The sequence below is a fragment of the Penaeus vannamei genome, chromosome 15, assembly GCF_042767895.1.
Source record: "Penaeus vannamei isolate JL-2024 chromosome 15, ASM4276789v1, whole genome shotgun sequence".
In the NCBI taxonomy this organism is placed as follows: Eukaryota; Metazoa; Arthropoda; class Malacostraca; order Decapoda; family Penaeidae; genus Penaeus; species Penaeus vannamei.
In genome coordinates, this window is record NC_091563.1 from 13,703,376 (window position 1) to 13,725,875 (window position 22,500).

Below are 22,500 nucleotides of genomic sequence, written 5' to 3' on the forward strand. Positions count from 1 at the left end.
AACCCCCCATTTAGCAACAGTCTTGGCCCTGACAGCAGGTAGGGCAAGAAAGGTACTAGGGAAATTGTAGGATCGAATATGTATAATATTTACAGAATACGTCACTATATTGTCAAATGCAGGGCTCTGCCCCCTGTGATCCCCCCATCCCCCCACCCCACCCTCCATCGGAGGCTGCAGCCCCCCAATGCCAACCCAGAAAAACAAAGTGTCCTCCACATATTCATGGCAGGAGAAAGATTCAGATAGCCTTGGCATCAGGCCCTCTTGCATGCTGGTCATATGCTCTCTACATGGATGATTCTTTGTGGTTTCTTTCATGCCCTCCCTTGCTATTGGGGCCAAGGATGAGGGGGTTTGGAGTGTTTTTGCACAATAATTTGCAATCATTTGCAACTATCATGGACGCTCTCCACAAACAATTTTCATGAATTGTTTTCATTTCAGATGTTATTCTTAACCTGCATTGATTATTCCATGTATCAGAAAATGTGTTTTTTTCCCTTTCTTTCTGACAGCTTCATTAGATTTTCCTGTAAATGTATACCAAAGTATATGTTGTACAATTTCCTTACTATCAACTTGGATTAATCTTTACGGTATGGATACATGAAGGTTGAGCAAATTGGAGATTTTATTTTTGTAGAAGTTGTAGCTTCTGGTGCAAGAAATATTCTGCAGACACGAACAGTAATGCTCACAGCCTGAGACCACTCATTGCTCCCAAGTTTCATCTCTATCTTGCCATGCATACCGAAGTGAAGACAGTATTTCTCAGAGGGGTGTTGGGAGGCAGAGTCCCCCATCAACCCTCCCTGTTGGCAGTCACACAGTTATGGCAGTTTAAATTATTGAATAAATTTTGTGACATAGAGTTGGGGATTTAGCCTCTGGTGAGTGTATCTGTACCTCCATGTTATTTCTTGCATAAGAAATAACATAGGAAAAGTGTCTTAATTTCTGTCATTCTTCTGTGAAAGGCAAAATTTGTTTTTTACCACATGGCTGTGTGAAACTGAAACTATACCAAAGATATTGTTCTATTATACTATTGAGGACCAATAAATTCTCACCACTATATTATCTTGTTGTTGCACTTGCACATTTCATTGCATCATATAGCCATTCACTAACAGGAATTCAGAAATACATCATTAGTACATTATTGCTTTAGTCCACTTTCCTCTGATTTTACTATTTGCTTCACTCCTTTTTGTATTATTAGGGTATGAAGCATTTTTTTTAGATTTTTTAAAATCCAGTGTTCACATTTGTATCCATCTCACAAAATTAATTTTGTTATTATGATCAGGGGCACTTCCAATCCGCTGATACAAGGATAGGATAATGCAATATTTTGCCCTAATATTCTTGGTGCTCATTCAAATAGATTTGTGAAGTGTTGTAGTTACTCAAATAGAGTAGAGATAAATCTTGTGGATCACCTGGTAATTTGCTAACATAAAAAGAAACCAGGACTATCTTTTTCTCTTGAATAAATGGTGGAGGTTTAATAGCCTTTGCCAGAGCTTCAAAGGCATGGAGGCCACAGCAATTGCTGGATATGGTTCTAGGTATAGAATTACCAATTCAATTGGTAATTTCATTGACCATCACATGGAGATCTGAAAAATTCATCTAATTTCCTTTTCTCAAAAAAACTGAAAACTGATATGAGAAGTTGGTCACAGCTAGGACTTTTTTTATTACTCTCCTTAACCCTTTACACTCAGATTCTTGTACTGTTCACTGCAATTGTTTGTGAATTGTGTTGCATACAGATGGCTTCACAAGTGCTCAGACACCAAGAAATGTGTTAGTAGGCCTTACATGATCTCACTTGTTATCCCCATTCTTTGGATTTTCCAGATTTTTCTTTCTACTGGTATTGATAGTTATATTCTTATTGTTCTAACTAACATTTTGATTATTATTAAAGTGCTAATTGCAATAAAAAATTCATAGGAATCTTTCCAAAAATCAAAGGAAACAGGTGAGATCAGGTAGGAATTGACTCTGTAATAACCAAAGTCATGTGGATCCATCTGTGTACAGGCACAGTTATTAAACTAAAATCACAGTGGACATGGCATGTATGTCAAACCATGGTAGCAGAAAGCACATCTTTGACCATTATTATGAATTTGTCACAGGGTTGTAAAATTGTTTAGATTGTAGTAAACATTTTTCCGGTACATTTAAGTGTAAATACCCAAACATTGATATTGATGTTTAAGAAAAATAATAATAATAAAAAGAAAGAAAAAAAAGAAAAAAAGAAAAAAGTAAGAAAGAAAAAGATAGAAAAAAAGAAAAGAGGAAGAAGAAAAAAGAAATATATAGATGTAATTAGACTAAGGCAAATATTTTCTTCACAGATCATGGTTGTAGTCTTGTGGCAGAATTGGGGAGAACATGTGGGGCGTCAATTGCCACATTTTTTGGCCGGAGCCACACTCACAGACGTGACCATCACTGTGGGACCCCGTAGCATCAAAGCTCATCGGATAATATTAGCATTTTTTAGTCCATTTTTCAAAGTAAGTGTTTCAGCTTTTCTTTATTACCTATTTCCATATTATATTTACACAGTGTCAATAATGACAGTGGTAATGTAATTTTTATTAACACCTTGCTGATAAATGGCATGTGCATACTTGACTAGATTCTTTGCCAGTACTGTTGTGATTAATGAGCTACAGCCCCTCAAGAGTAGGGTAAAAGTCACTTTCATTGACTGGGCAAACATTTATATTGCAACAAAAATTATAGAAAGGGGAAATTATATATTTTCCATGCTTCTAATTTTGTCCTTGAGCAAATGACAGCACATGGCACCTGGTACATGGTCCACTATGGGGTATAAAATGTCTGTTAGCAATGAGTTAAGTGGATGTAAAGTTTACCTCAATTGCTTACAAATGCTGAGATTATAATATTTGAATATATCATTGAATATGCTACACCATTTTTTTTTGATAGTACCTTGCAAAATGATTTGTTTTTGTTCAGAGTATATTTTCATTATATATATATTATTCAGCATTTCTATAGTCCTAACTTTTATAAAATGTGATATGCTCGTGTTTTTTCATTAAAAAATGTCTGTACTTTTTATGGGGAAAAATATAATTGTTAACACTTTTCAAAGCTTTGTGATATAATTCCTACATAAATAATTGAATTAGTTCCATTCTTTTTTTAAACTAATATCTAGTTGTTAACTAGTTGCTAGCATAACCAAAAAAAAAATAAATTTCAAATGTGTATATTTTTGTTTACTTTATATGGATGCAAAAGTAGTATATTTAACTGAAGGATATAATGACCCGCTTTTATTTAGGATGGGATATTCCTCTATTATTAATGATATTGTATGCCAAATAATGTTATATATATATGTTCAAATAATGTTGAAGAAAATATATGGTCATTTTATATTCTTAGTGTAAATACTCAACAATAGTTGTATTTCAATGCAGAAAATGTTGGAAGAGGTCAGCGAAGAGCGGCCTATGGTGGTCGTGTTTCCTGGAGTCAACTTTGATGCTTTGCAGGTCATTGTTGCTTACATGTACCGAGGCCAGGTGAGACTTGTTTCTTGATTTTATAATCAGTTTTGTTATTAATAAGAGTGGTAATATTCTGTCTTTTGTGATTGATGTTAGTAATAGCCATTCACATATGTTAGTACTAATAGAACAATATTAATAGTAGTAGTAGTATGAATCTAGATAGTAGAAATAATTGTTGTTGTTTGTATTATTATTGTCATAGTTATTACTATCATTATTATCATTATTATTATTATTATTGCACTACTTCACAGCAATGAAATGTGTGTATAGATTAACCATAACATAACAGAAAGGACTGATCCTGATAACTATTGTCCAGTCAGTACCACAGAAGAGCTTATTGCCAATGTCTAAGTGTACCATCATCCATACTTAGTTGTGAGCCGTTTCAATCTTAGGATTTCTAGTCAACACGTCATCAATTTTACACAATTTTTTCCCATGATCCTGACTCTGCTGTCCAATACCCTTTTGGTAATTTATGGACTTTGCGACGTAGCTGTCCTCTTGGAAATAAACATGATCCAGGAAATCATGAACTGGGTCTACTGTCTGTAAAACAGTACTGATAGATATGAATTGTATTTCTTCAAAACTACAATGTCAATTTCCTTAAGATAATAAACCAAGCAAAACATTGTTTCATATGCCTGTACAGCATTGCTATTGGATTTACCATTCTGATTCACGATTTTTGCAATGCCCTTATAGGTTCTTGGTAAGCAGGCAAAATGGTTATACGTGATTTTATATCAGTTATTTTTAATTATCAATATGATGGTGATTATAATCATTATTATTGTTGTCATTATTGTCTTTATAATCTTAATCATTGTCAGATGATTATTACTGAAAAGAATATATGACAGATTTTTTTCTCAATTATCTATTGATATATGATAAGGTTAAAAGAATGGAAAGTCACATCCACATATGTTAAAGGCAGACTTTAACTAGTTATGGAGATTGAATTTCATCTTTTCATAGTAAGGGAATCACTGAAAATAGAGTTTCCTCTATGTACATCACCTCATGATTTATGGCTTATTCACTGCATAATGATTGTATGACATCATGTTTTTTGTTTAGGAAACTGATCTTTTGTGGCTTTGTGTCATAAACCTCTTTTGCAAATATTACTGTCAGTGACTAAATATGTCTTCCAGGTTAATGTTCCAGCAGAGCTTCTACCCCATGTCATTGAGCTTGCAAAGATGCTGAAAGTGAAAGGTCTTATTGAATTACCTGTGAGTATTCTGCTTTGGTTCAAATGTATCATTCTGAAATTGCTGTCGTGTCACCTCTTGGCAAGATATGAGATTTTTAATATTTATGTTATATGTAATGAAATTTTTAATATTCATGTTATATGTGAAGAAATTTTTGATATTCATGTTATATGTAATGAATTTTTTAATATTCACGTTATATTTAAGTTTTCTACAGTTAATTTTATGTATATATCTACAGTTGCAATCTTCATTTTGATTGTGATAACTCTCATATAAAGCCACACAAGAATAACTTTATAATGCATAATGTTCAAATAACTCATTTTATTAGAATAACTTTGATATATAGAAAATATATTTATTGAAATTGTGACATTCCTAATTTCTTCAAACATATATGTTTATTGCTTTCTAAATGTGGATGTATTTCATTTTTGTTTTAATATTTTTTTTGCATATTTAAGGATATTTTAACAGCACTTTTAATGTACTGTAATGTATTTTAATATCCATTGCAGTGTAAAGTAGCAAGTTTTATTTTAACAGGCTCAGCTGGACACTGTCATTGCAGGGTCTGGAGGAAAGGTTGCAACTGCACATGAAGCTGGGAATCAAGGTAAAGTTTCCAGGGAATATCAACAGTAGAAATTATTGTTATTGAAGTAAATGTACCACTTTTATTAAAAATTTCATTATTATCATTCTTAGTCTTTAATTTTCTTTTTTTATCTTTTTTGTGTTACTTTATTTCCTTTACTTTCTGCCTCTTTTATTCTTACCTTTCTATCTTTATTTTTTTTAAACAGAGATAGACATTTTCCTGACCTTCCTTAGACCATGATTTCCGTCACTTGAGATCAGAGTTTTTTTGTTTTTTTGTTTTTTCCAGGAAATTAATATCTAGAACTTGACAAATCTGTTTTTGTCATTTTGAACCTCTATTTTTATATAACAAATTTGCAAAGTTTATACCTGCACAATAAAATCAGCATAATTTGTCTTGAAGATTTACCGCATTTCAAAAAAAAATACATCCTTTCACATTTAGTGCAGTGAAACATATTTTCACATATTATTTGAATATGCAGAAATCAGTTCCATGGCCTATATTTGTTTAGTTAGTGACAACTCGGGCAAAGTCAGGTAGCTAGTGCCTCACCAATATGGCGCTATTAGGATTAGTAGTGCAGGAAGAGATAGTTTGCTATAAAGGTACTGTAATTAGTAACATTTTCTGTAGATATGTATTTTTTTCTGAGAATAGCAAGTTCTGTAAAGAATAGCAACCATTTCAATTATTCTGAGAGAAACTATTAGTTACTGACAAGAAAGTTTACACTTTTGAAATCATAATCCTCTTTTATTTTTAATAGGGATTCCCATCTGCAGTTATGCAGATGCACATTTTTTGGTACATACAAAATTATTAGGGAAGCTGTTCTTTGCTTTAACAGTTTTGTTTGGGAAACTATACTTTTTCATATCCTAATCACCTTTTTTTACTTCCAACTCTTTATTGTGTCCTTTCATTGTTCTTGTGTTCAAAATTAAAAGTCATCTTTTTCTAGTATTTCTCCTGCTTTAGCCGAGTTTTACATGATGATGTCATTCCTTTTCCCTCTTTCATCCAAAGTAGTAGATCCTTATTCTCTCTGTCTGTCTTCATTGTTCATATTTCTTAATAGTTGGTGCCTATTTCATGGCTGCACTTTGAACTCTTTCCAATTTGTCAATATCCTCTTTTATGTATGGGTTCGATGCCACTGCACTGTACTCTAGTTTAGGTTTTATGATGGTTGATATTCATGTTATATAGGAGTTTGCAATCAATACTAGCATTGTATGGACCTTTTCATTTATATTATCATCTGGCATTGAGTTTTTGGTTATGATTATTCCAAGGTATGTGTATATATATATATATATATATATATATATATATATATATATATATATATATATATATATATATATATATATATATATATATATATATATATATATATATATATATATATATATATATATATATATATATATATATATATATATATATATATATGTATATATATATATATATATATATATGTATATATATATATATATATATATATATAGTGTGTGTGTGTGTGTGTGTGTACACATATGCATGCATGCATCCATATTTTTGCATTGCAAAATAGAATCTGTTTGGTAACTAAACCTGGATAATTATATATCCTGCAGAGCACCTGGACATGCACCATGAAGATGAAGGGTTGGTAGAGTTTGAAGTAACTGCTGCAGAACATGAGCCAACAGTCACCAGCAATACACAGCAGCAGTCAGTCAACACCCACAACCCCATCACAGTGATGACCCAGAATTCAGCAGATGTTCAGCCAGTATCTACTATTCAGATTCAGCACTCAGAACACCCTGAATCAGAAAAGATGGAGGCTGCAGTTGCTAGGAGTATGTTTTTTTCTCTTTATTCATTCTTTTGGGTCAAATTGTTTTAGAAAATTATATATGAAATATTCTGGGCTGCTGCGTCGGAGCGCAAGCCATGATACAGCGTCACACTGGCGGGAGACACACGGGAGTCTCATATATGGGACACCTGTCGCTAATGGGTTAACCATACATTTGGTAATTTTTGAATTTCTTGTCATTGATATGATTATTTAGTGATATTTAATGCATTAATATTGGTAATTAAAATTTTTTTATCTGTATAGGAGTGGAAATTGCAAAGGGTGAGGTTGAAGATGAAGATGAACACGTGCTCATTCAGCCAGAAGATATTCAGTTGTCTACAGTTGATGATCTGACTCACACACAGATAGTTAAGGTGAGAGATTTACAACATTTTTGTTTATTCATTATCCTGTCGAATCCGGTTGTGTCACGGGAATCATGGTGCCGAAAACACAGGCAGTGGGTTAAGTAAGTAGCCAACATCCTGGGCATGCAGTGTGTAGCCTGGGCACACACAAACACCCATGAGCAGTGACAAGGCTCTGTGCTTCTCCTTTGCAAAGTTATTTTATGTTAATTTTTTTAGCTTTATCACCATTTTCCAATGTCTATATTTGTCTTTTGATTTGCTTTATCCTGATGATAATAGCTTATTTCCCTTACACTGACTCATCATCTCTCTATGTAGTAAATAACAGTGCAAGAAAAGAAAAAAAAATGGAACATTGGGCTATTTGTGTCATCTCATTTTTTCGTAATTTTCAATTTTGCGTAATACAACCTGTGCTGCCTATCACAACGGCTAGGAATATGGTGCATAGCATGGAAATGGCGTCTTCCCTGGAGCCAGCACTCTTCCAGTCACTGGGAATAATGCTAAAACACCCTTCTAAGTGCCAAATGAGTCAAATCACACTCCAAGAGGTTTGTGCACTCAGGGCGAGTCTTTTCTGTGACCCTGGCCTTCGCTCGTGATGGCAATGTCACGTCATCCGGCCCATGGGCATTTTGCTCAATGACAGCATGTTCACATCACCCGCCCCTCGAATCAAGTTTTTCCATGACATGGCCACAACATCATTTGGGTCCTTTTTTTTTTTTTTTTTCAATTTCCCCTTCTATATGATATCCCATTTTATGAAATTTATGTAAGTTTGAGACAAGAATTTACAATTTTGGAAGAACTGATGAAGTGATACAGCAGAATTGTTTATATGATAAGATAAATCTTAAATGATATCAAATTTCTAATAAGGAGGGGAAACTGGTTGTAGTTTGGATACATTTCAGAGTAAGAGAGCACTGGAAACCAGGGCTTTTTAATATCTTGAGCCACTATTTAACAGAAGTGATAAAGATACTTCAGTTTCTCTATTATTATTCAATCACAATATCACAAATTTGCTCAACAAGCAGGATAGTATTTTTTACATTATTGTCCTAAAAATTGGTTTTGTAAATCTGATTAGCCTTTCGTTTTGATTTTTTTCTATAAACTGGTTCATTGTTAAATCCCTGGTATAGTATAGTATTGAAGAGGGAGAAGGATATTAAATTTATCAAAAAATTTATTTGTATTGCATACTATATATATATATATATATATATATATATATATATATATATATATATTTTTTTTTTTTTTTTTTTTTTTTTTTTTTTTTTTTTTTTTTTTTTTTTTTTTTTTTTTTTTTAATCACTTGTAAAACAATCTAACTTACTTTCCTTTAGCTGAGTGAGAATGGAACTGTGGGTGAGGTGCTGTTTAGTGGTGACTACATCCATAGTGAGAGAGCTGGAGATGATCACCATGCTTCTGCAGATGATTCATTGTGTTTACAGGTTTGTAGACAATAGTCATCACCTTTAACCTGTTGGATCCGGGTGCCTCACTGCCAGCACATGGCCCAAAGTCCAGGTATGGAGCTTGCTTGAGTGGCAGTTCTCCTAGGGCTGTGACATAATAACACTTATGTTCGGTGTCAAGACTCTTTGCCTCCCCTTTCCAGTGTTATTATCTTGATTTCTTTAGCAACATGATTTGCTTTTCTGCCATTTTCTAAGGTCTATACTAGTTATTTGATATGCTGTATCAAGGTGGTAATATTCTATTTTCCATACATAGACTCCATATGAATTCCCTCGTTAGTCTACAATGCTGTTCAATAACAATAACAATAAGCAACATTTTGTTATTTGTTTAATTTCTAAATATTTTTGTATTATTCAATTTTATATAACATACTGCACCACCAGTCACTGCTGGCAGAAATATGATCCTGAGCATGAAAATAATGTCCTCCCTGGGACTGGCACTCTTCCAGGAATGGTACATTCCATCCTCATTTACCAAGAGCCCCTTCCTAAATTCCAGCTGAGTCTAATCTTCCTCTGAGAGCTGTGTGCACTTATGGTGAGGCATTACCGTTACTCTGGCATTCAGCCAAATATGTCATCATGGAACATTCCCATCACCTCAATCCTCAGAAAAAAAATTTCCATGAAGACATGTGCCTGTCACTGAGCCCTCAGCTAAATTTTTTCCATAACGTGTCAGTAACATCACTCGATCCAAGGGTTTAAAGGCTGATTGCCATTAAATAATTATTATGCAGTTTGTATAGCTACTGTGATTTAATTTAGAGGACATTCAGGTTTTGACTCTAATAAGCACATTCAGTAAATGTCCACAAGTAGTATATGTTCCAGTACATTTTTATACTGAAGAGATTACATTGTCATGTGATATAATTTTGTGAGATTCTAAGAACAAAATTCTCTGGTTGAATACAAGTAACAGCTAATTTTCCAATAGGAAGGGCAAGATTATTCTGCATCTAAAAAGAGGCGGAAAGTGATATACAAGTTAGCAAGATATGGGTGAGTAACATTTCTTCATTAAAACAAATGATTAGTAAAGTTGAATTTTTTATAGCCTAATGTCAGAGTTGTTTTATAATGACAAAACAAGTTACTTTATTGATACGATAATTGAAAAACGCATCTTTCCATATTTCAGTTAATTTCTTTTATGTATGATGGATTTTCTGACATAGATGATTTAATGTATATATGAATTAGCATTAATGAGGTTTAATCAACCATCAACAGGCCAGAAGATCTTCAGAGAGCAATAGAAGATGTGCGTTCAGGTATGGGAACACTGCGTGAGATTGCTGAGAGATATGGTGTTCCGCATTCCACTCTCTCTGTAAATGCACGGATGGCAGGAATTTCAGTTCAGCAACGAAACCTGGATTATGATAATGAGACACTAGAAGCAGCTAAGCAAGCAGTAAAAGGTAATATTCACTTTTATTTATTTTTTCATATGAAAAATTTATAGTAAATTCTGTGATGTAATTTTTCTTTCTTCCTTTCTTTCCATTTTTTAAAATATTTTCCTATCACAATATCATGTGTATTTCACAAATTTGAAGTATAAGTATTGCATGCTTCAGTTTTTTATCATAACAGATGCTATATATAGATTTTTTTTTTTTTATGAAAAAAATTTAAGGTCCTAACTTTTGAGTATTTCAGTAAAGACCTAAACATATTATATTAACCTAGACAGTATTGAAAACCAAAGGATAAATACTTTTATTGCACTCAGGTTCAGTGAATTGATATTATTATCTCTCTCTCTTTCCTTTCGCCTTTTCTTTCTTGCTATTTGATATCACCAATTAAACTATATACATTGAAGTGCCCACTTAACTCTATATAAGTAGACATATTTCAGCACTGAAAATTGAAAAGGAATGTCATAATTTTGCAATATCCGACAGGAGGATCAAGCTACATGAAAGTAGCTCGGGAGTATAATATCCCTAAATCAGTGCTTTGGAGGCGGTGTCAGAGAGAGGGTGTGCTAAGAGGAGAAGCCCGTCGTTGCTACAACTATTCCCCTGACGACATAGACCAAGCACGGCAAATGCTGCTCGGTGGACGGCCACTCTCCACCATTGTCAAAGATACAAAGGTACTTTCCCAGGGTACAGATGTATTTAGAATAAGGATTATGAACTTCATTTGTAGCTTGCCATAACACTAATTGTGCTTATCAAATATCTATTACCATGTAATATAGTGGTCTACAGTTAGCGGGCCATGTCAGAATTCATGGTTGGCTTGGCTACATCAGCTCCAACATTGAAAGCTTTTATCTATTAATGAATTCTGTATAGATAAAAGCTTTATCTAAATTTTAAAAAAAAAGAGAGAGAAGTATTTAGGAGTGCTCTCAGAAGTTTGTGATCAAAATCTGCTTGCAAAGTATCATATGATTATGATTCTAGATAACAGAGTTATCTATAGTTCATTATGCAAAAATACTATAATAGTTGTAAAAATGTAAATTCTTGGCACATCAGTAATATTGCTCCTGTTTGAAATGAATAATGTCAAGTATTAGATGTATATATGAAAAAATACTTAGTATTATTTTTAATACAGTGATGATTCTACATTCTTAGATTATGCTAATAGATTAGTAATTAAGCATAATTGATCCACAATTGAGTGTTTGGGAGTCTTAAAAACAGATTTACCCTTTCAATCTTTCCAGCAGCCAAAATTAGGAATTGATTTTTGAAGTTCCAGGAAGACAAATATTAGCCATTGATATTTCAAGGGCTTAATTTGATAACCCAGAAAATTAATATTTCAGATACATACAGCACACTAAAGCATCCAGTAGTGTACTTTAACCCATTAGTACCGGTATATTTTGAAGCCGTAAATAAAAGGTTCCAGGCGTCAACAATATCGGCAGGTAGGGCTGCCCCGGAGTCTGCCTACCTGCCGGCCACTGCCCGCTGCTGCGTCGGAGCGCGAGCCCCAATACAGTGTCACACTGGCAGGACGCCCGGCAATGTTTATTTTTACGGGTGTCTCATATGTGGGACACCTGTCGTTAATGGGTTAATGAATTTTTGAAAAATTCAAGAGGCATAAAAGAAGCCTGTAAATTTTAGGCTAATTCTGGTATCTTGCTCTTGCTCGGTAGAAGCAAATTGCAGTATTTCATTAGTGATCACAGTGTAAGAAACAGGAAATAAAAAGTTGTTGATATAAACTAATTATACACTGACTATCTTTATGAAAAGTATATGCCTCATAAATATTGTAATCACCATCATAGAAAATAAGATAAGGTGCCATAAATCATTGTGGTTACTAACAAGATAATGCAGTATTTATAATCTCCACCTTTTACCAGATAGCAGTAATGGTTACTGCTATATCATAGGCATGACACGATTTTTGTATATTAATTATGGTGTGTTATTGTATCAAAACTCTTGTTACTAAGACATTAAAGATTTGTGTTCTGTACCTGTAACAGCTCTTCTAATTATAAGTTTTGTGCTTGGTCATAGTTTTGGCTTTGGTGATTTACACAAATTAGCTATATGGTAATTTACCCCCCATGAATTAGCTATATGGTAATTTACCCCCCATGAATATGTCATGAATTCTGCTGCCGCCCCCAAGGGAGGGGGGGAATTCGTGACATTCATCATACTTGTATGATGAATATGTTAAAATCGATCATATCTATTCTATTTTATGGGAAAGAAATTTGAAAAGTCGCATAAGGATTTTCTATTTTTCTTCGTTTTTCCTATAATAAATTTTTCACTTTGGGAAAAAAATTGTTGTAATAAGACACTTTTATCTTCCTGTGATCAATTTCAATAGGTAATGTTATTATACAATGCATCATTTTTGCTCCTGTAAAGCGAGAGTGTGGAAAGGTGAAAATCGCTGGCGTTCATATTCAAGTGGGTATTTCTACACTCATATACAAATATGAAACAGACCATAACTCATTTTCGACCAATCCGACCCAAAATCCCTGACTAAATGTATTTATTTTTAGTGAAAAAGCATTTTTTGAAGAAATTTTAGTTTCCCTTACCAGTTTTTATAAATAGCTTTAACCCTGGAATCTGGTTGCAACACATCAATCACTTGGACCTAAATAGAGGCATTAGGCTTGGCTGCTCCCCAGATTATGTGGCATTTAGGTTAGGTGCACATGAAAACTCGAGTTTGGTGACAAGACTCTATGCTCTGCCTTTGCGATGTTATTTTGCTTAAATGTTTTTAGCATTTTTGCCATTGCCAATGTCCATATTTGTCTTTTGATTTGCTTCATTCTGATGGTAATAGACTGTTTTCCTTATACAGTAAATATTTCAGCTCAAGAATTTTTTTTAATATTTTGGTATTTGTGTCATTTTTTGTAATATTCAATATTTTGTAATGCAACCTGCGACACCAATCACAGCAGCCAGGACGAGGATGTTGAGCATGGAAGTGGCGTCTTGTCCTCCTTGGCGCTTGCACTCTCCCAGTTATAGCTCACAGACATTATATTCCACACTCATTTATAAATGGGAAAAATGCAAAAGCCCTTTTCTAAACGCCAAATGAGTTTAATCACCTTCCAAGAGGTTTGTGCACTCTTGGCAAGACTTTTCTGTCACTCTGGCCTTTACTCATGATGGCAAGTTTTCATAACACAGCCTGTAGCCATATTTTCCCATGAAGGCAGGTTCATGTCATCCAAAAAATTTTGTGTTGGTCACATCACCCATATCCAAATCAAAACTGTTAACAACTTATAATCTCTACATCTGATGTGCTGGCTACATCTGATGTTCACTGTAGTTTTTTCTTTCTTTTTTTTTTTTTTTTTTTTTTTTTTTTTTTTTTTTTTTTTACTTAAACTTATACTTAGTTAGCTCCACACATGTTAAGTCACAAAGGACTCAGATTCTAGACCTACTTAACTTGAATTCTTTATCCCATTTCTTGTCTTTTTTTTTTCTTTCTTTCAAAATTTTTATTAATGCAGTGACAGTAGGTCTTCTCTATACCCAAACAGTATACAGTCAGATGCTTGAGTGAAAATTAGATGCATAGGCACATACATGTACTTTACATTTACCTTAAACTACATAGAGAGGTGACATATGTAGTCTGTGCAAGGAAAATAGTCTATTACTATCTGGATGTAGCAAATCAATAAATAGATATGAACATTGGAAAATAGCAAAAAAGCTAAAAAAAATTATGCAAAATAATTTTGTAAAGGGGAGGCACACAGTCTTGTCGCAACTCACGAGTATTTGCTTCCACAACCAACACACCACACACCCGGGATATTGGCCACAGTATTTTCGGCCCTGTGATATCCGTGACATAACCGGATCCAATGGGTTAATCACTGACAAGTTGGTGGCTAAACACTTGTGGTGCCATCTTTGTGGTAATACTTTCACACTGAACAGGGCATATATATACCTTCTCAGCATCATTGGGTTAACCCATTTACGACGGGTGTCACATATATGAGACACCCGGAAAAATAAACATTGCCGGGCATCCTGCCAGTGTGACATTGGATCGGAGTTCATGCTCCAAATACATTGTGGGCCGCGGCCCGCATGTGGGCAGATTCCGGGCAGCCCCGCATGCCGATTTTGTAGCTGCCTGGAAGATATTATTTTTGGCTTAAAATATACAGGTGTTAGTGGGTTAATAACCAGGGCAAGTATTCAAGGAAGTTAATGCTGATAATAGAATTAGCATATAGATCGTTATAGACTTTATTTGGATCATCTCTTGGAATAACATGATAAGGTAGATATGGCAGTAAATCTTACTTATATCATAATGTTAAAATTACACATTTAGTATGTCTAAATATGAAATGGCATCCCTACATTTATTGTCATTGCAGCAGTAGCAAAGGCAAGTTCCACTATTTATGTAATATAGCAGACGGCACAATTAACGTTTGATAATTTATCAAATGTGGCCTTGAAACTTTTCTTATTTCCAAATTGCATAAGAACAAATTAAAGACCGTCCTTATGCATAAGGACAAAATTAATGACAGTCCTTATGGATCAAAAGGCGCTTCCACGTTTTTTCCTATTATATTTGATGCAGTATTATCTTCAAAATTGTGTAGATATGCATTGTAGTTTTAAAGACAGTCCTACAAGCATGGGACACCACACCTATCCTAAATCTTCAGCCTAGTCATAGACAAAAACTGCCTGTCAAAGACATTTTTGTTGGGAGTCAGACAAATATGCCAAGTCAAATAGAGATGAAGATAATCACACACCAGTAATGACAGATAGACTTTGGAGGTCAATGGTCAATCATTAATTGATCTGCTTTTTACATATTTACAGCAATTTTCTGTTTGAAAATACAAATGGTGCCACACTGCATCACAGCTGATGCAATATCAACAAACCTATTGTTGCCCAAATTTCAGTTAAATGTATAAAATGTATTCCAGAAGTAAGATTTATTGTAGTGTGTAGTTTAACATATTACTGCAATTAATTACCTCCATAGTCTATAACATTTTAAATGCTTGTTCTATTACTAGCATTAAGTTTTAGGTGTTTCAATAGCACAAATCATAGACAAATTTGTAAAGAATAGTCATAGATATTTTCTGAATTCCACCCAAATTGGTATCTCATTATAAGATTCCCAATATTTCCTTCTAGATTCCAAAGACAACTTTATTTCGCATCAAAGAACAACTAGTGAGAGAGGGAAAGATGCCAGCCTCATGTATCAACCGTTCCATTCGTCCTCGAAGACCCTCTGAAAATTCTCTACAACAAGCCATCACAGCATGCAAGGAGGAAGGCATGTCTCAAGGCAGAGCATCTGAGAAGTTTCAGGTAAGTAACATGTCGACAACATGAGGTATTGACATGTAAAAACTAAGATGAAATTTAATACTCAGAATGATGAAGACTAAATGCGACACTTCGGGCCAAAGAGTCTTTTTGTATTCAAAGTTTTTCTAAGCCCTTGAGAAATCATTTCCAGTGTATGTAATACCAATTAGATTTTGTGATGTGACAGTAGGAAATTTAAATGGAACAACGGTTTGAAGCCCAGAAGTGATTCATGGCAGCTTCTGAGCAACTGTGGAAAATAAATTCAATTTATTTTCTACAAAATTTGTTTCTCAGTTACTGAGTAAAGTTTTCATACACTGTCATGTAAACCAGTGGTTCCCAACCTTTCCTATTCTGTCGCCCCCAAACAAAATATAACAGTTGCCTCCACCTTCCTCCCACCTCTCTGCCTCCCTATTTCCCTCCATCTCATTATTTACTCCTTTATGCCCTTCTCAGATAGAAAGATGATGAAATTAATATCTTCATGGAAGAAAATACATATACATGAGTTTATCCTAGTAAAAGTGAAAAAAACAGCCCTTAGTGTTGCAAATGTAAGTATGGTGAAAAGATGATTGAACATTAACCATTGATTCAGAGTCTGTCATGGCTTGCATGAGGACCACAATCCATGCATTATACTTACTCGAACAGTAACATTCTCAGGTATGTGGCATGTAGGCCCAGTTCACATGAACACTCATGTGATATCGAAACTCCTTGCCTCCTCTTTACAAGGCTATTAGCTGTTACTCTGTTGGCAGATATTTTTAGTGCATTGCCATTGTCAGAGGTCTATGTGTGTCATTTATTATGTTATACCACAATCAGAATTTTTTTTTTTTTTTTTTTTCTTGTCCACTTCATATTATCTTTCCAGATAGTCTCAGTCAATAATTGAGTGTGCTGATTGTGTTATTTCTTTATATTTTGTCAGTATTAAATTCTCTGCAACACATCCCCTCTATAAGGTTTTACCTGTTTTTCATCAATCTGCAAGATTTACTAGAAGTTCTATAACCCTCAGTTCAGTGATGTTTGATACAAGTCAATTGTCTACATCTCAATTTCTAGATCCATTTTTACTACTGTTTTAAGCTTTGGAATAGATTGCCTTTTCCAACTCTTGATAAGTGTAAGAGATCAGCTAATATGTTTTTTTTTTTACATAAATAGTGGGTGATTTTCCATCATCTGTCTTTCTTATCTGTGTTATGACCTGCACTGACACCTTTGGTGATATGACTCAAATTTTTCAGTGTGGCTCTTTATATGGCCTACCATGATAATAATGCCTTGTGGTACCGGTCAAGCCAGGCAAGAATAGGTTCCTGTTCATGGATATAGTGACCTCCCTAAGGCTAGCACTTCCAGACATGCTTATGGATGGTAAATTCCACCCTTGTTTACCATTGGAAATGATGCAAGAGCCCTCACCTAAAGGCCATTTGAGTCTAGTCTCTGTCCAAGAGTTTTGTGCATTCATGGCAAGATGTCCCCATAACCTGTCACAGCAACAATATTTCATACAGTTACAAGACTCCATGCCTCCCCCTTTTGCAGTGTGCTTCCCATCAACTGACATTCTCATGATGGCATGTTCCCACCACCCAGGCCCTCAGCTTAACCCATTAACGCTGGTATAATTTGAAGCCAAAAATAAAAGATCCCGGGCGGCTACAAAATCGGCGGGCAGAGCTGCCGAGGAGTCTGTTCGCCCGCTAGGCGCAGCCCGCTGCCCAGGAGTCTGTCTGCCAGCCGGGCGCAGCCCGCTGCCCAGGAGTCTGTCCGCCCACCGGGCACAGCCCGCTGCTGCATCAGAGCACGGGCCCAAATACAGCGTCACACCCGTTGTTAGTGGGTTAATTTCTCATGATATCATGTTCATGTCACCCACATCTCAAGCCATATTTTTTCATGGTGTGATGGCTGTATTACGGAAAATTGAATATTATGAAAAAATAGATTAGAGAACAAAAATAAGTGTTAATTTTTTTCTATTTACTACATAGAGAGATGATATGGAGTCTGTGCAAGGAAAAAAATCTATTACCAACTGGATAAAGCAAATCAAAAGGTAAATATGGACATTGAAAAATGGCAAAAAAGCTTTAAGAGTTTATAACTTCGCAAAGGGGAGGCACAGAGTGTTCATGTGCACCCGGAAAACACACTACACACCAGGCCGAGCGGCTACTTATGTAACCCGTCTCCATTTTTTTGGCCATGGGAATGCTATGACACAACCGGATAAGTGATTGGTTGCTCCAGGAAGGAGGGAGACTGGCACTGTGATTAGCTCCCTGAGTGTGGCTGATTGGCAGTGTTTGCAAGAGGGCATCAGTAATGAGGGCATGTTCTGTGGCTGTAGCTGCAACCTGAATTATGTTGTTCTCTCTAAGAAAGAGTGGTTGTGTTATCCTGTTGTGTTGAGGAGAGGTGGAATAATATGCCAAAGCTGTGGGGGGGGGGGGATGTGAGTAGCTCGTTCTTGTCAATAAACTCTGTGGATTGCCACCTACTTGTCTTTTCACATACCCTCAAACATTCCTCAGTGCCACGAGCGCTTACCAGAGGCAGCTCATCAAACCCAGTGTGACAGGTAGTAAAGGAGTGCAGCATCCTGACAAATATAGTGAGTTGTGTCAGGCATTCAGTACTTGAAAACCTGTCTGTGTGTGTGACCTGCCTACTTGGGAAGAGCACCCCACATTGGGCATCAGAAGGAGGAGGTTACGCAACATTATCTTAGGGAAGAGGATATTTTCTAGGTGAAACTTTCATAAATTCTAGAATACATTATCTCAGTTCTCCTTGTTAGTGAAATCTTGCACAAATAATTTTTTACTTTATTTTGTAACCATAATTACCATTACAATTTGAATTAACGCTTGTCTTTTTTTTTTTCAGGTCTCAAAGACTACAGTGTGGCGTCGTCTGAAGAGAATGAAGCAGCTGGATCCAGACCAAAGAAATAGTGAGAATGAGATAGACAGACAGAATGTAAAGATTGAGGTGGTTGATAATATCTCTGGAGATCATCTTGCCGATACTTATGATGAAGGAATCACAATGAGATATGCTGAAGATGGAGATTTACGATATGTAGATACCATAGATGGCCAAAACTCTGAGGAAAGAACACTTGATTGTGCTACTGTAAGTGCTAAATATGGAAACTTGAGTGGTACTGATAAATTGCTTCAAAATAAAGATGCTGGGCAATCAAAGACGGGGACAGAAAAGCACGTTTCTTATGAAGTTGTACCTGAATCTTCTATAGTACAAAGTGAAGGCCAGAATATTGTTATAGCCAGTTCCCAGTCTTCCTTCATTGACAGTAAACATCTTGGGATATTTACAAGTGAGGGACACATGATTCCTGCAGGAGAGCAGTTAACTATTACCCAAGACAATAAGGTGGTTCCAGCAACAGAAGGATCAAGAGAAAATGCAGGAAATACCCAGTTTGAGTTAGAAATGCCTTTGGTAAGTCTTATTTTTATTGATTAGTTTTGATTACATCTGCCGTTTACAATATCATTTAGATCTTTTCTGTGAATCCAGTTTACTTTGATTTATCTGTAGACACTCCTGTGTTTCCAATCATTTGAAGTTCAGTTTGTCCTTTTAGAATAGTAATATATTTCTGAATGGTTTTAATCATTATACTGGATGTGTCTCTTTTTTCCAAAGTTTGTTAGCAAAACTGTCTGATATACCTGTATTCTGTTAAAGATAATTTTTTATGATGTAATTAACCTTATCATGATGGGGCCAGAATTTTCCGTAATATAGTTATTATGCAAGTGTTTAGCCTTTCTGGTAGGGTTTGTGCTGTGTACAATTGGCCCACCCTCTCTGCTGAGCAAGGGAGTTATGACATGAATACACATAATACATGATTACCAGAGCGGTACCCATCACTGAGGTGTTAAGGTATGATAAAAGCTACTATGATTCAACAGGCTGTTAACCCATTGCATCAAGGTGACATGACTGTGATGTCATGAAAAAAATTAGGGCCAAATGCTGGGAAGGTGCCGTCATGGAGGGAAGGCATATACTTCCATGCTCAGGATCCTTGTCCTGCCTGCTGTGACCAGTAGTACAGGATGTGCTACAGAAAGTAGCATGATTCAAAAAAATTAGAAAGTTACAAGGATAACAAAATGTTACTTATTGTTAATGTTATAGCATAAAGTTCTAGATTATCTAGAGAGATGATATCAAGTCGATGCAAGGAAAACTGTTTACAACCATCTTGATACATCTTGATAAATAACAAATATAGAACTTGGAAAATGGCAAAAAGCAAAAAATGCATATGCAGAAATAGAGGTGCAGGGACTTGACACCAAACATCACTGTTCATGTAGCCCTAGCCAGCTAAAAGAGGTACCATTGAAATAAGCTTAATGCACAGATTTTCAATCACTTGCAGGCAGTGAGGTAGCTGGATCCAGTGGGTTAAAATGTGAAAGGATAATCGTCAATAATGAAATCAGTTTTAGTTTTGTAGGTTCTGACTGGCATATCAGGTGTTAGTCTTGCTTTTCTTTATAAAAGCTAGCTTTAACTTGTGTGACTATGGAAAACCATCATAATTCCTGTACAGTTTGCATTATTTTGCACTTAGGCTTACCTGTTCCATGTGATGGACAGATTTTTTTTCCATGACATGAAGTTCCATGTGACGGACAGATTTTTTTTCCATGACATGAATAACATAAACTTAGTAATGTGTATAAAAATGATTGGGAGAGCTACAACCTTCCTTAGACGTATATCATATCTTTTGAAGTAATGTATAAGTTCTGTTCATCACATTTTCACACATAGCATTATCCATTGCTTCTTCAGGTTTTTGATCTTCATATTCTTCATTGTGTTACCATTCTTAAACTAATCTTAATAATAACTTTTGTGTTTTCCTATAATTTCCTGTATTTTCCTGAGGTCAAGATGTTTTTTTTATTCAAAGAACCTGATGTGATAGAGCAAATTTAGCAGTCTTCAGATAAACAAAATTGAAACTCAAATGTTTGTTAACTATTGTTTTTTCTTCTTTCACTTTTACTTGCATTGTTTTTTTGTTTTGTTTTTTTCTGCATAAGCAATTTTTGCTATTTTGCCATTTTCCAATGTCTAGAAATGGCAGTTGATATACTGTATCAAGACGGTAATAGACTGTTTACCATTTTTTTGTTGTTGTTGTTGTTGCTGTCGTTGTTGTTATAGTATTCAGTTTTATCTAATTCATCCTGTGCTGCCAATCATGGTGGGCAGGAATAAGATCCTGATCCTAATGCTAGAGCCTCCTCCTAAGTGAGTCTTATCACCCACCAAGAGCTTTCTGTGCTCGTGGCAAGTCATTCCTATCACCATGGCCTTCAGCTGAAAGTCTCATGACTGTATGTTCACATCATGGTGGTCTTCAGCCAAATTTTTCCATGACAAATATGTTCACCACTCACTCACTCACCACTCAGTCAAATTAATTCATAATGTGATGGTCATGTCATCCGGATCCAGAGTTGATTATATTTTATTGCAAGAGAATCCTCCTGAAAAAAAATACGAACTTTAAGACGTCATGCAACAGTGCACGTGTGCATGTGTGTTTAGAATATTTGCTTTGAATATATTTTTTTATATTCAGGAAGTAACATTTGCCATGAAGAGAGGTTACGTTAATTTTTCTTTTCTCTCACTTATGTCACACAGATGAATCTCCCAGGTGGAGGATACCAGGTTGTTGGGAGTGAGATTGTTATAGGAGGCCAGCAGATGGTTGTCTTAGAGCCATCTGGATCAAACCCTCACCACCCAACCAACAGTGACCACCATCTGGTTGTTGCTTCATTCAGTCAGATGGTAATGATCATAATCCTTGTTTTTCTTACACTTGAAATATGCTACTGTATTAAACTAATTGGTTGTTATTATTATGAGTATTTCATTTATTGTTACAAGTATATCATATCATAGATATTTAAAAATTCTTCCAGGATGGATTGGATGACCTCTCAAAGGTGGAGAGGACTGTCAGTGTTGAAAATCTCGAAACAGAGAACCAGCAAGTTCAAGATATGAAACAAGAAAGTTCAAGACCGCAACAGAACTCAGATTAGTGATATTCATTCCATATTTCTGAGTTGAAGCTGAATGTATGCGAAGGTTTACAAGCAGGCTTTCTGTTTCATATTTCAGGCCAAAATCTAAAAAATATTTTCTAGCATCATTTATATTATCCTTATTATTGTTATTGTTATTATTATTATTATTATTATTATTATTGTTATGATAATAATAATTATTATTATTGTTGTCATTATTGTTAATGTTGTCATATTGTTATTATCACTAACATAATTGTTTATGATTACCATGATTCTCTTTATTATTATTAGATTTTTTTTTTATTATTGTACATACAAGAGAACAGTGAAAAAGCTTGTGTGATAAGGTAAACATATTCACAAAGTATTTCCACTA

At 35.0% G+C, this 22,500-nt stretch overlaps 1 protein-coding gene across 2 annotated transcripts in view; it reads left to right on the forward strand.

Annotated features, from left to right (window-relative positions):
• Window positions 1-22,500, forward strand: part of LOC113827855 (uncharacterized) — a 25,349-nt gene that overhangs the window by 1,407 nt on the left and 1,442 nt on the right. The window contains exons 2-15 of one of the 2 annotated variants that reach the window (XR_011399086.1): window positions 2,379-2,540; window positions 3,483-3,587; window positions 4,745-4,825; window positions 5,357-5,426; window positions 7,037-7,264; window positions 7,531-7,643; window positions 9,002-9,112; window positions 10,086-10,150; window positions 10,382-10,572; window positions 11,062-11,255; window positions 15,817-15,996; window positions 18,913-19,941; window positions 21,730-21,879; window positions 22,014-22,500. The exon at window positions 22,014-22,500 is cut by the window's right edge and continues 1,442 nt beyond it. Coding sequence is in view for 1 of the 2 variants with exons in the window: in XM_027380789.2 (XP_027236590.2) it covers window positions 2,382-2,540; window positions 3,483-3,587; window positions 4,745-4,825; window positions 5,357-5,426; window positions 7,037-7,264; window positions 7,531-7,643; window positions 9,002-9,112; window positions 10,086-10,150; window positions 10,382-10,572; window positions 11,062-11,255; window positions 15,817-15,996; window positions 18,913-19,491; window positions 21,730-21,879; window positions 22,014-22,136 (2,349 nt within the window). In the remaining variant the exon portion in view is untranslated. The remainder of the gene's footprint in view (window positions 1-2,378; window positions 2,541-3,482; window positions 3,588-4,744; window positions 4,826-5,356; window positions 5,427-7,036; window positions 7,265-7,530; window positions 7,644-9,001; window positions 9,113-10,085; window positions 10,151-10,381; window positions 10,573-11,061; window positions 11,256-15,816; window positions 15,997-18,912; window positions 19,942-21,729; window positions 21,880-22,013) is intronic. The other variant, XM_027380789.2, reaches the window with a different exon arrangement.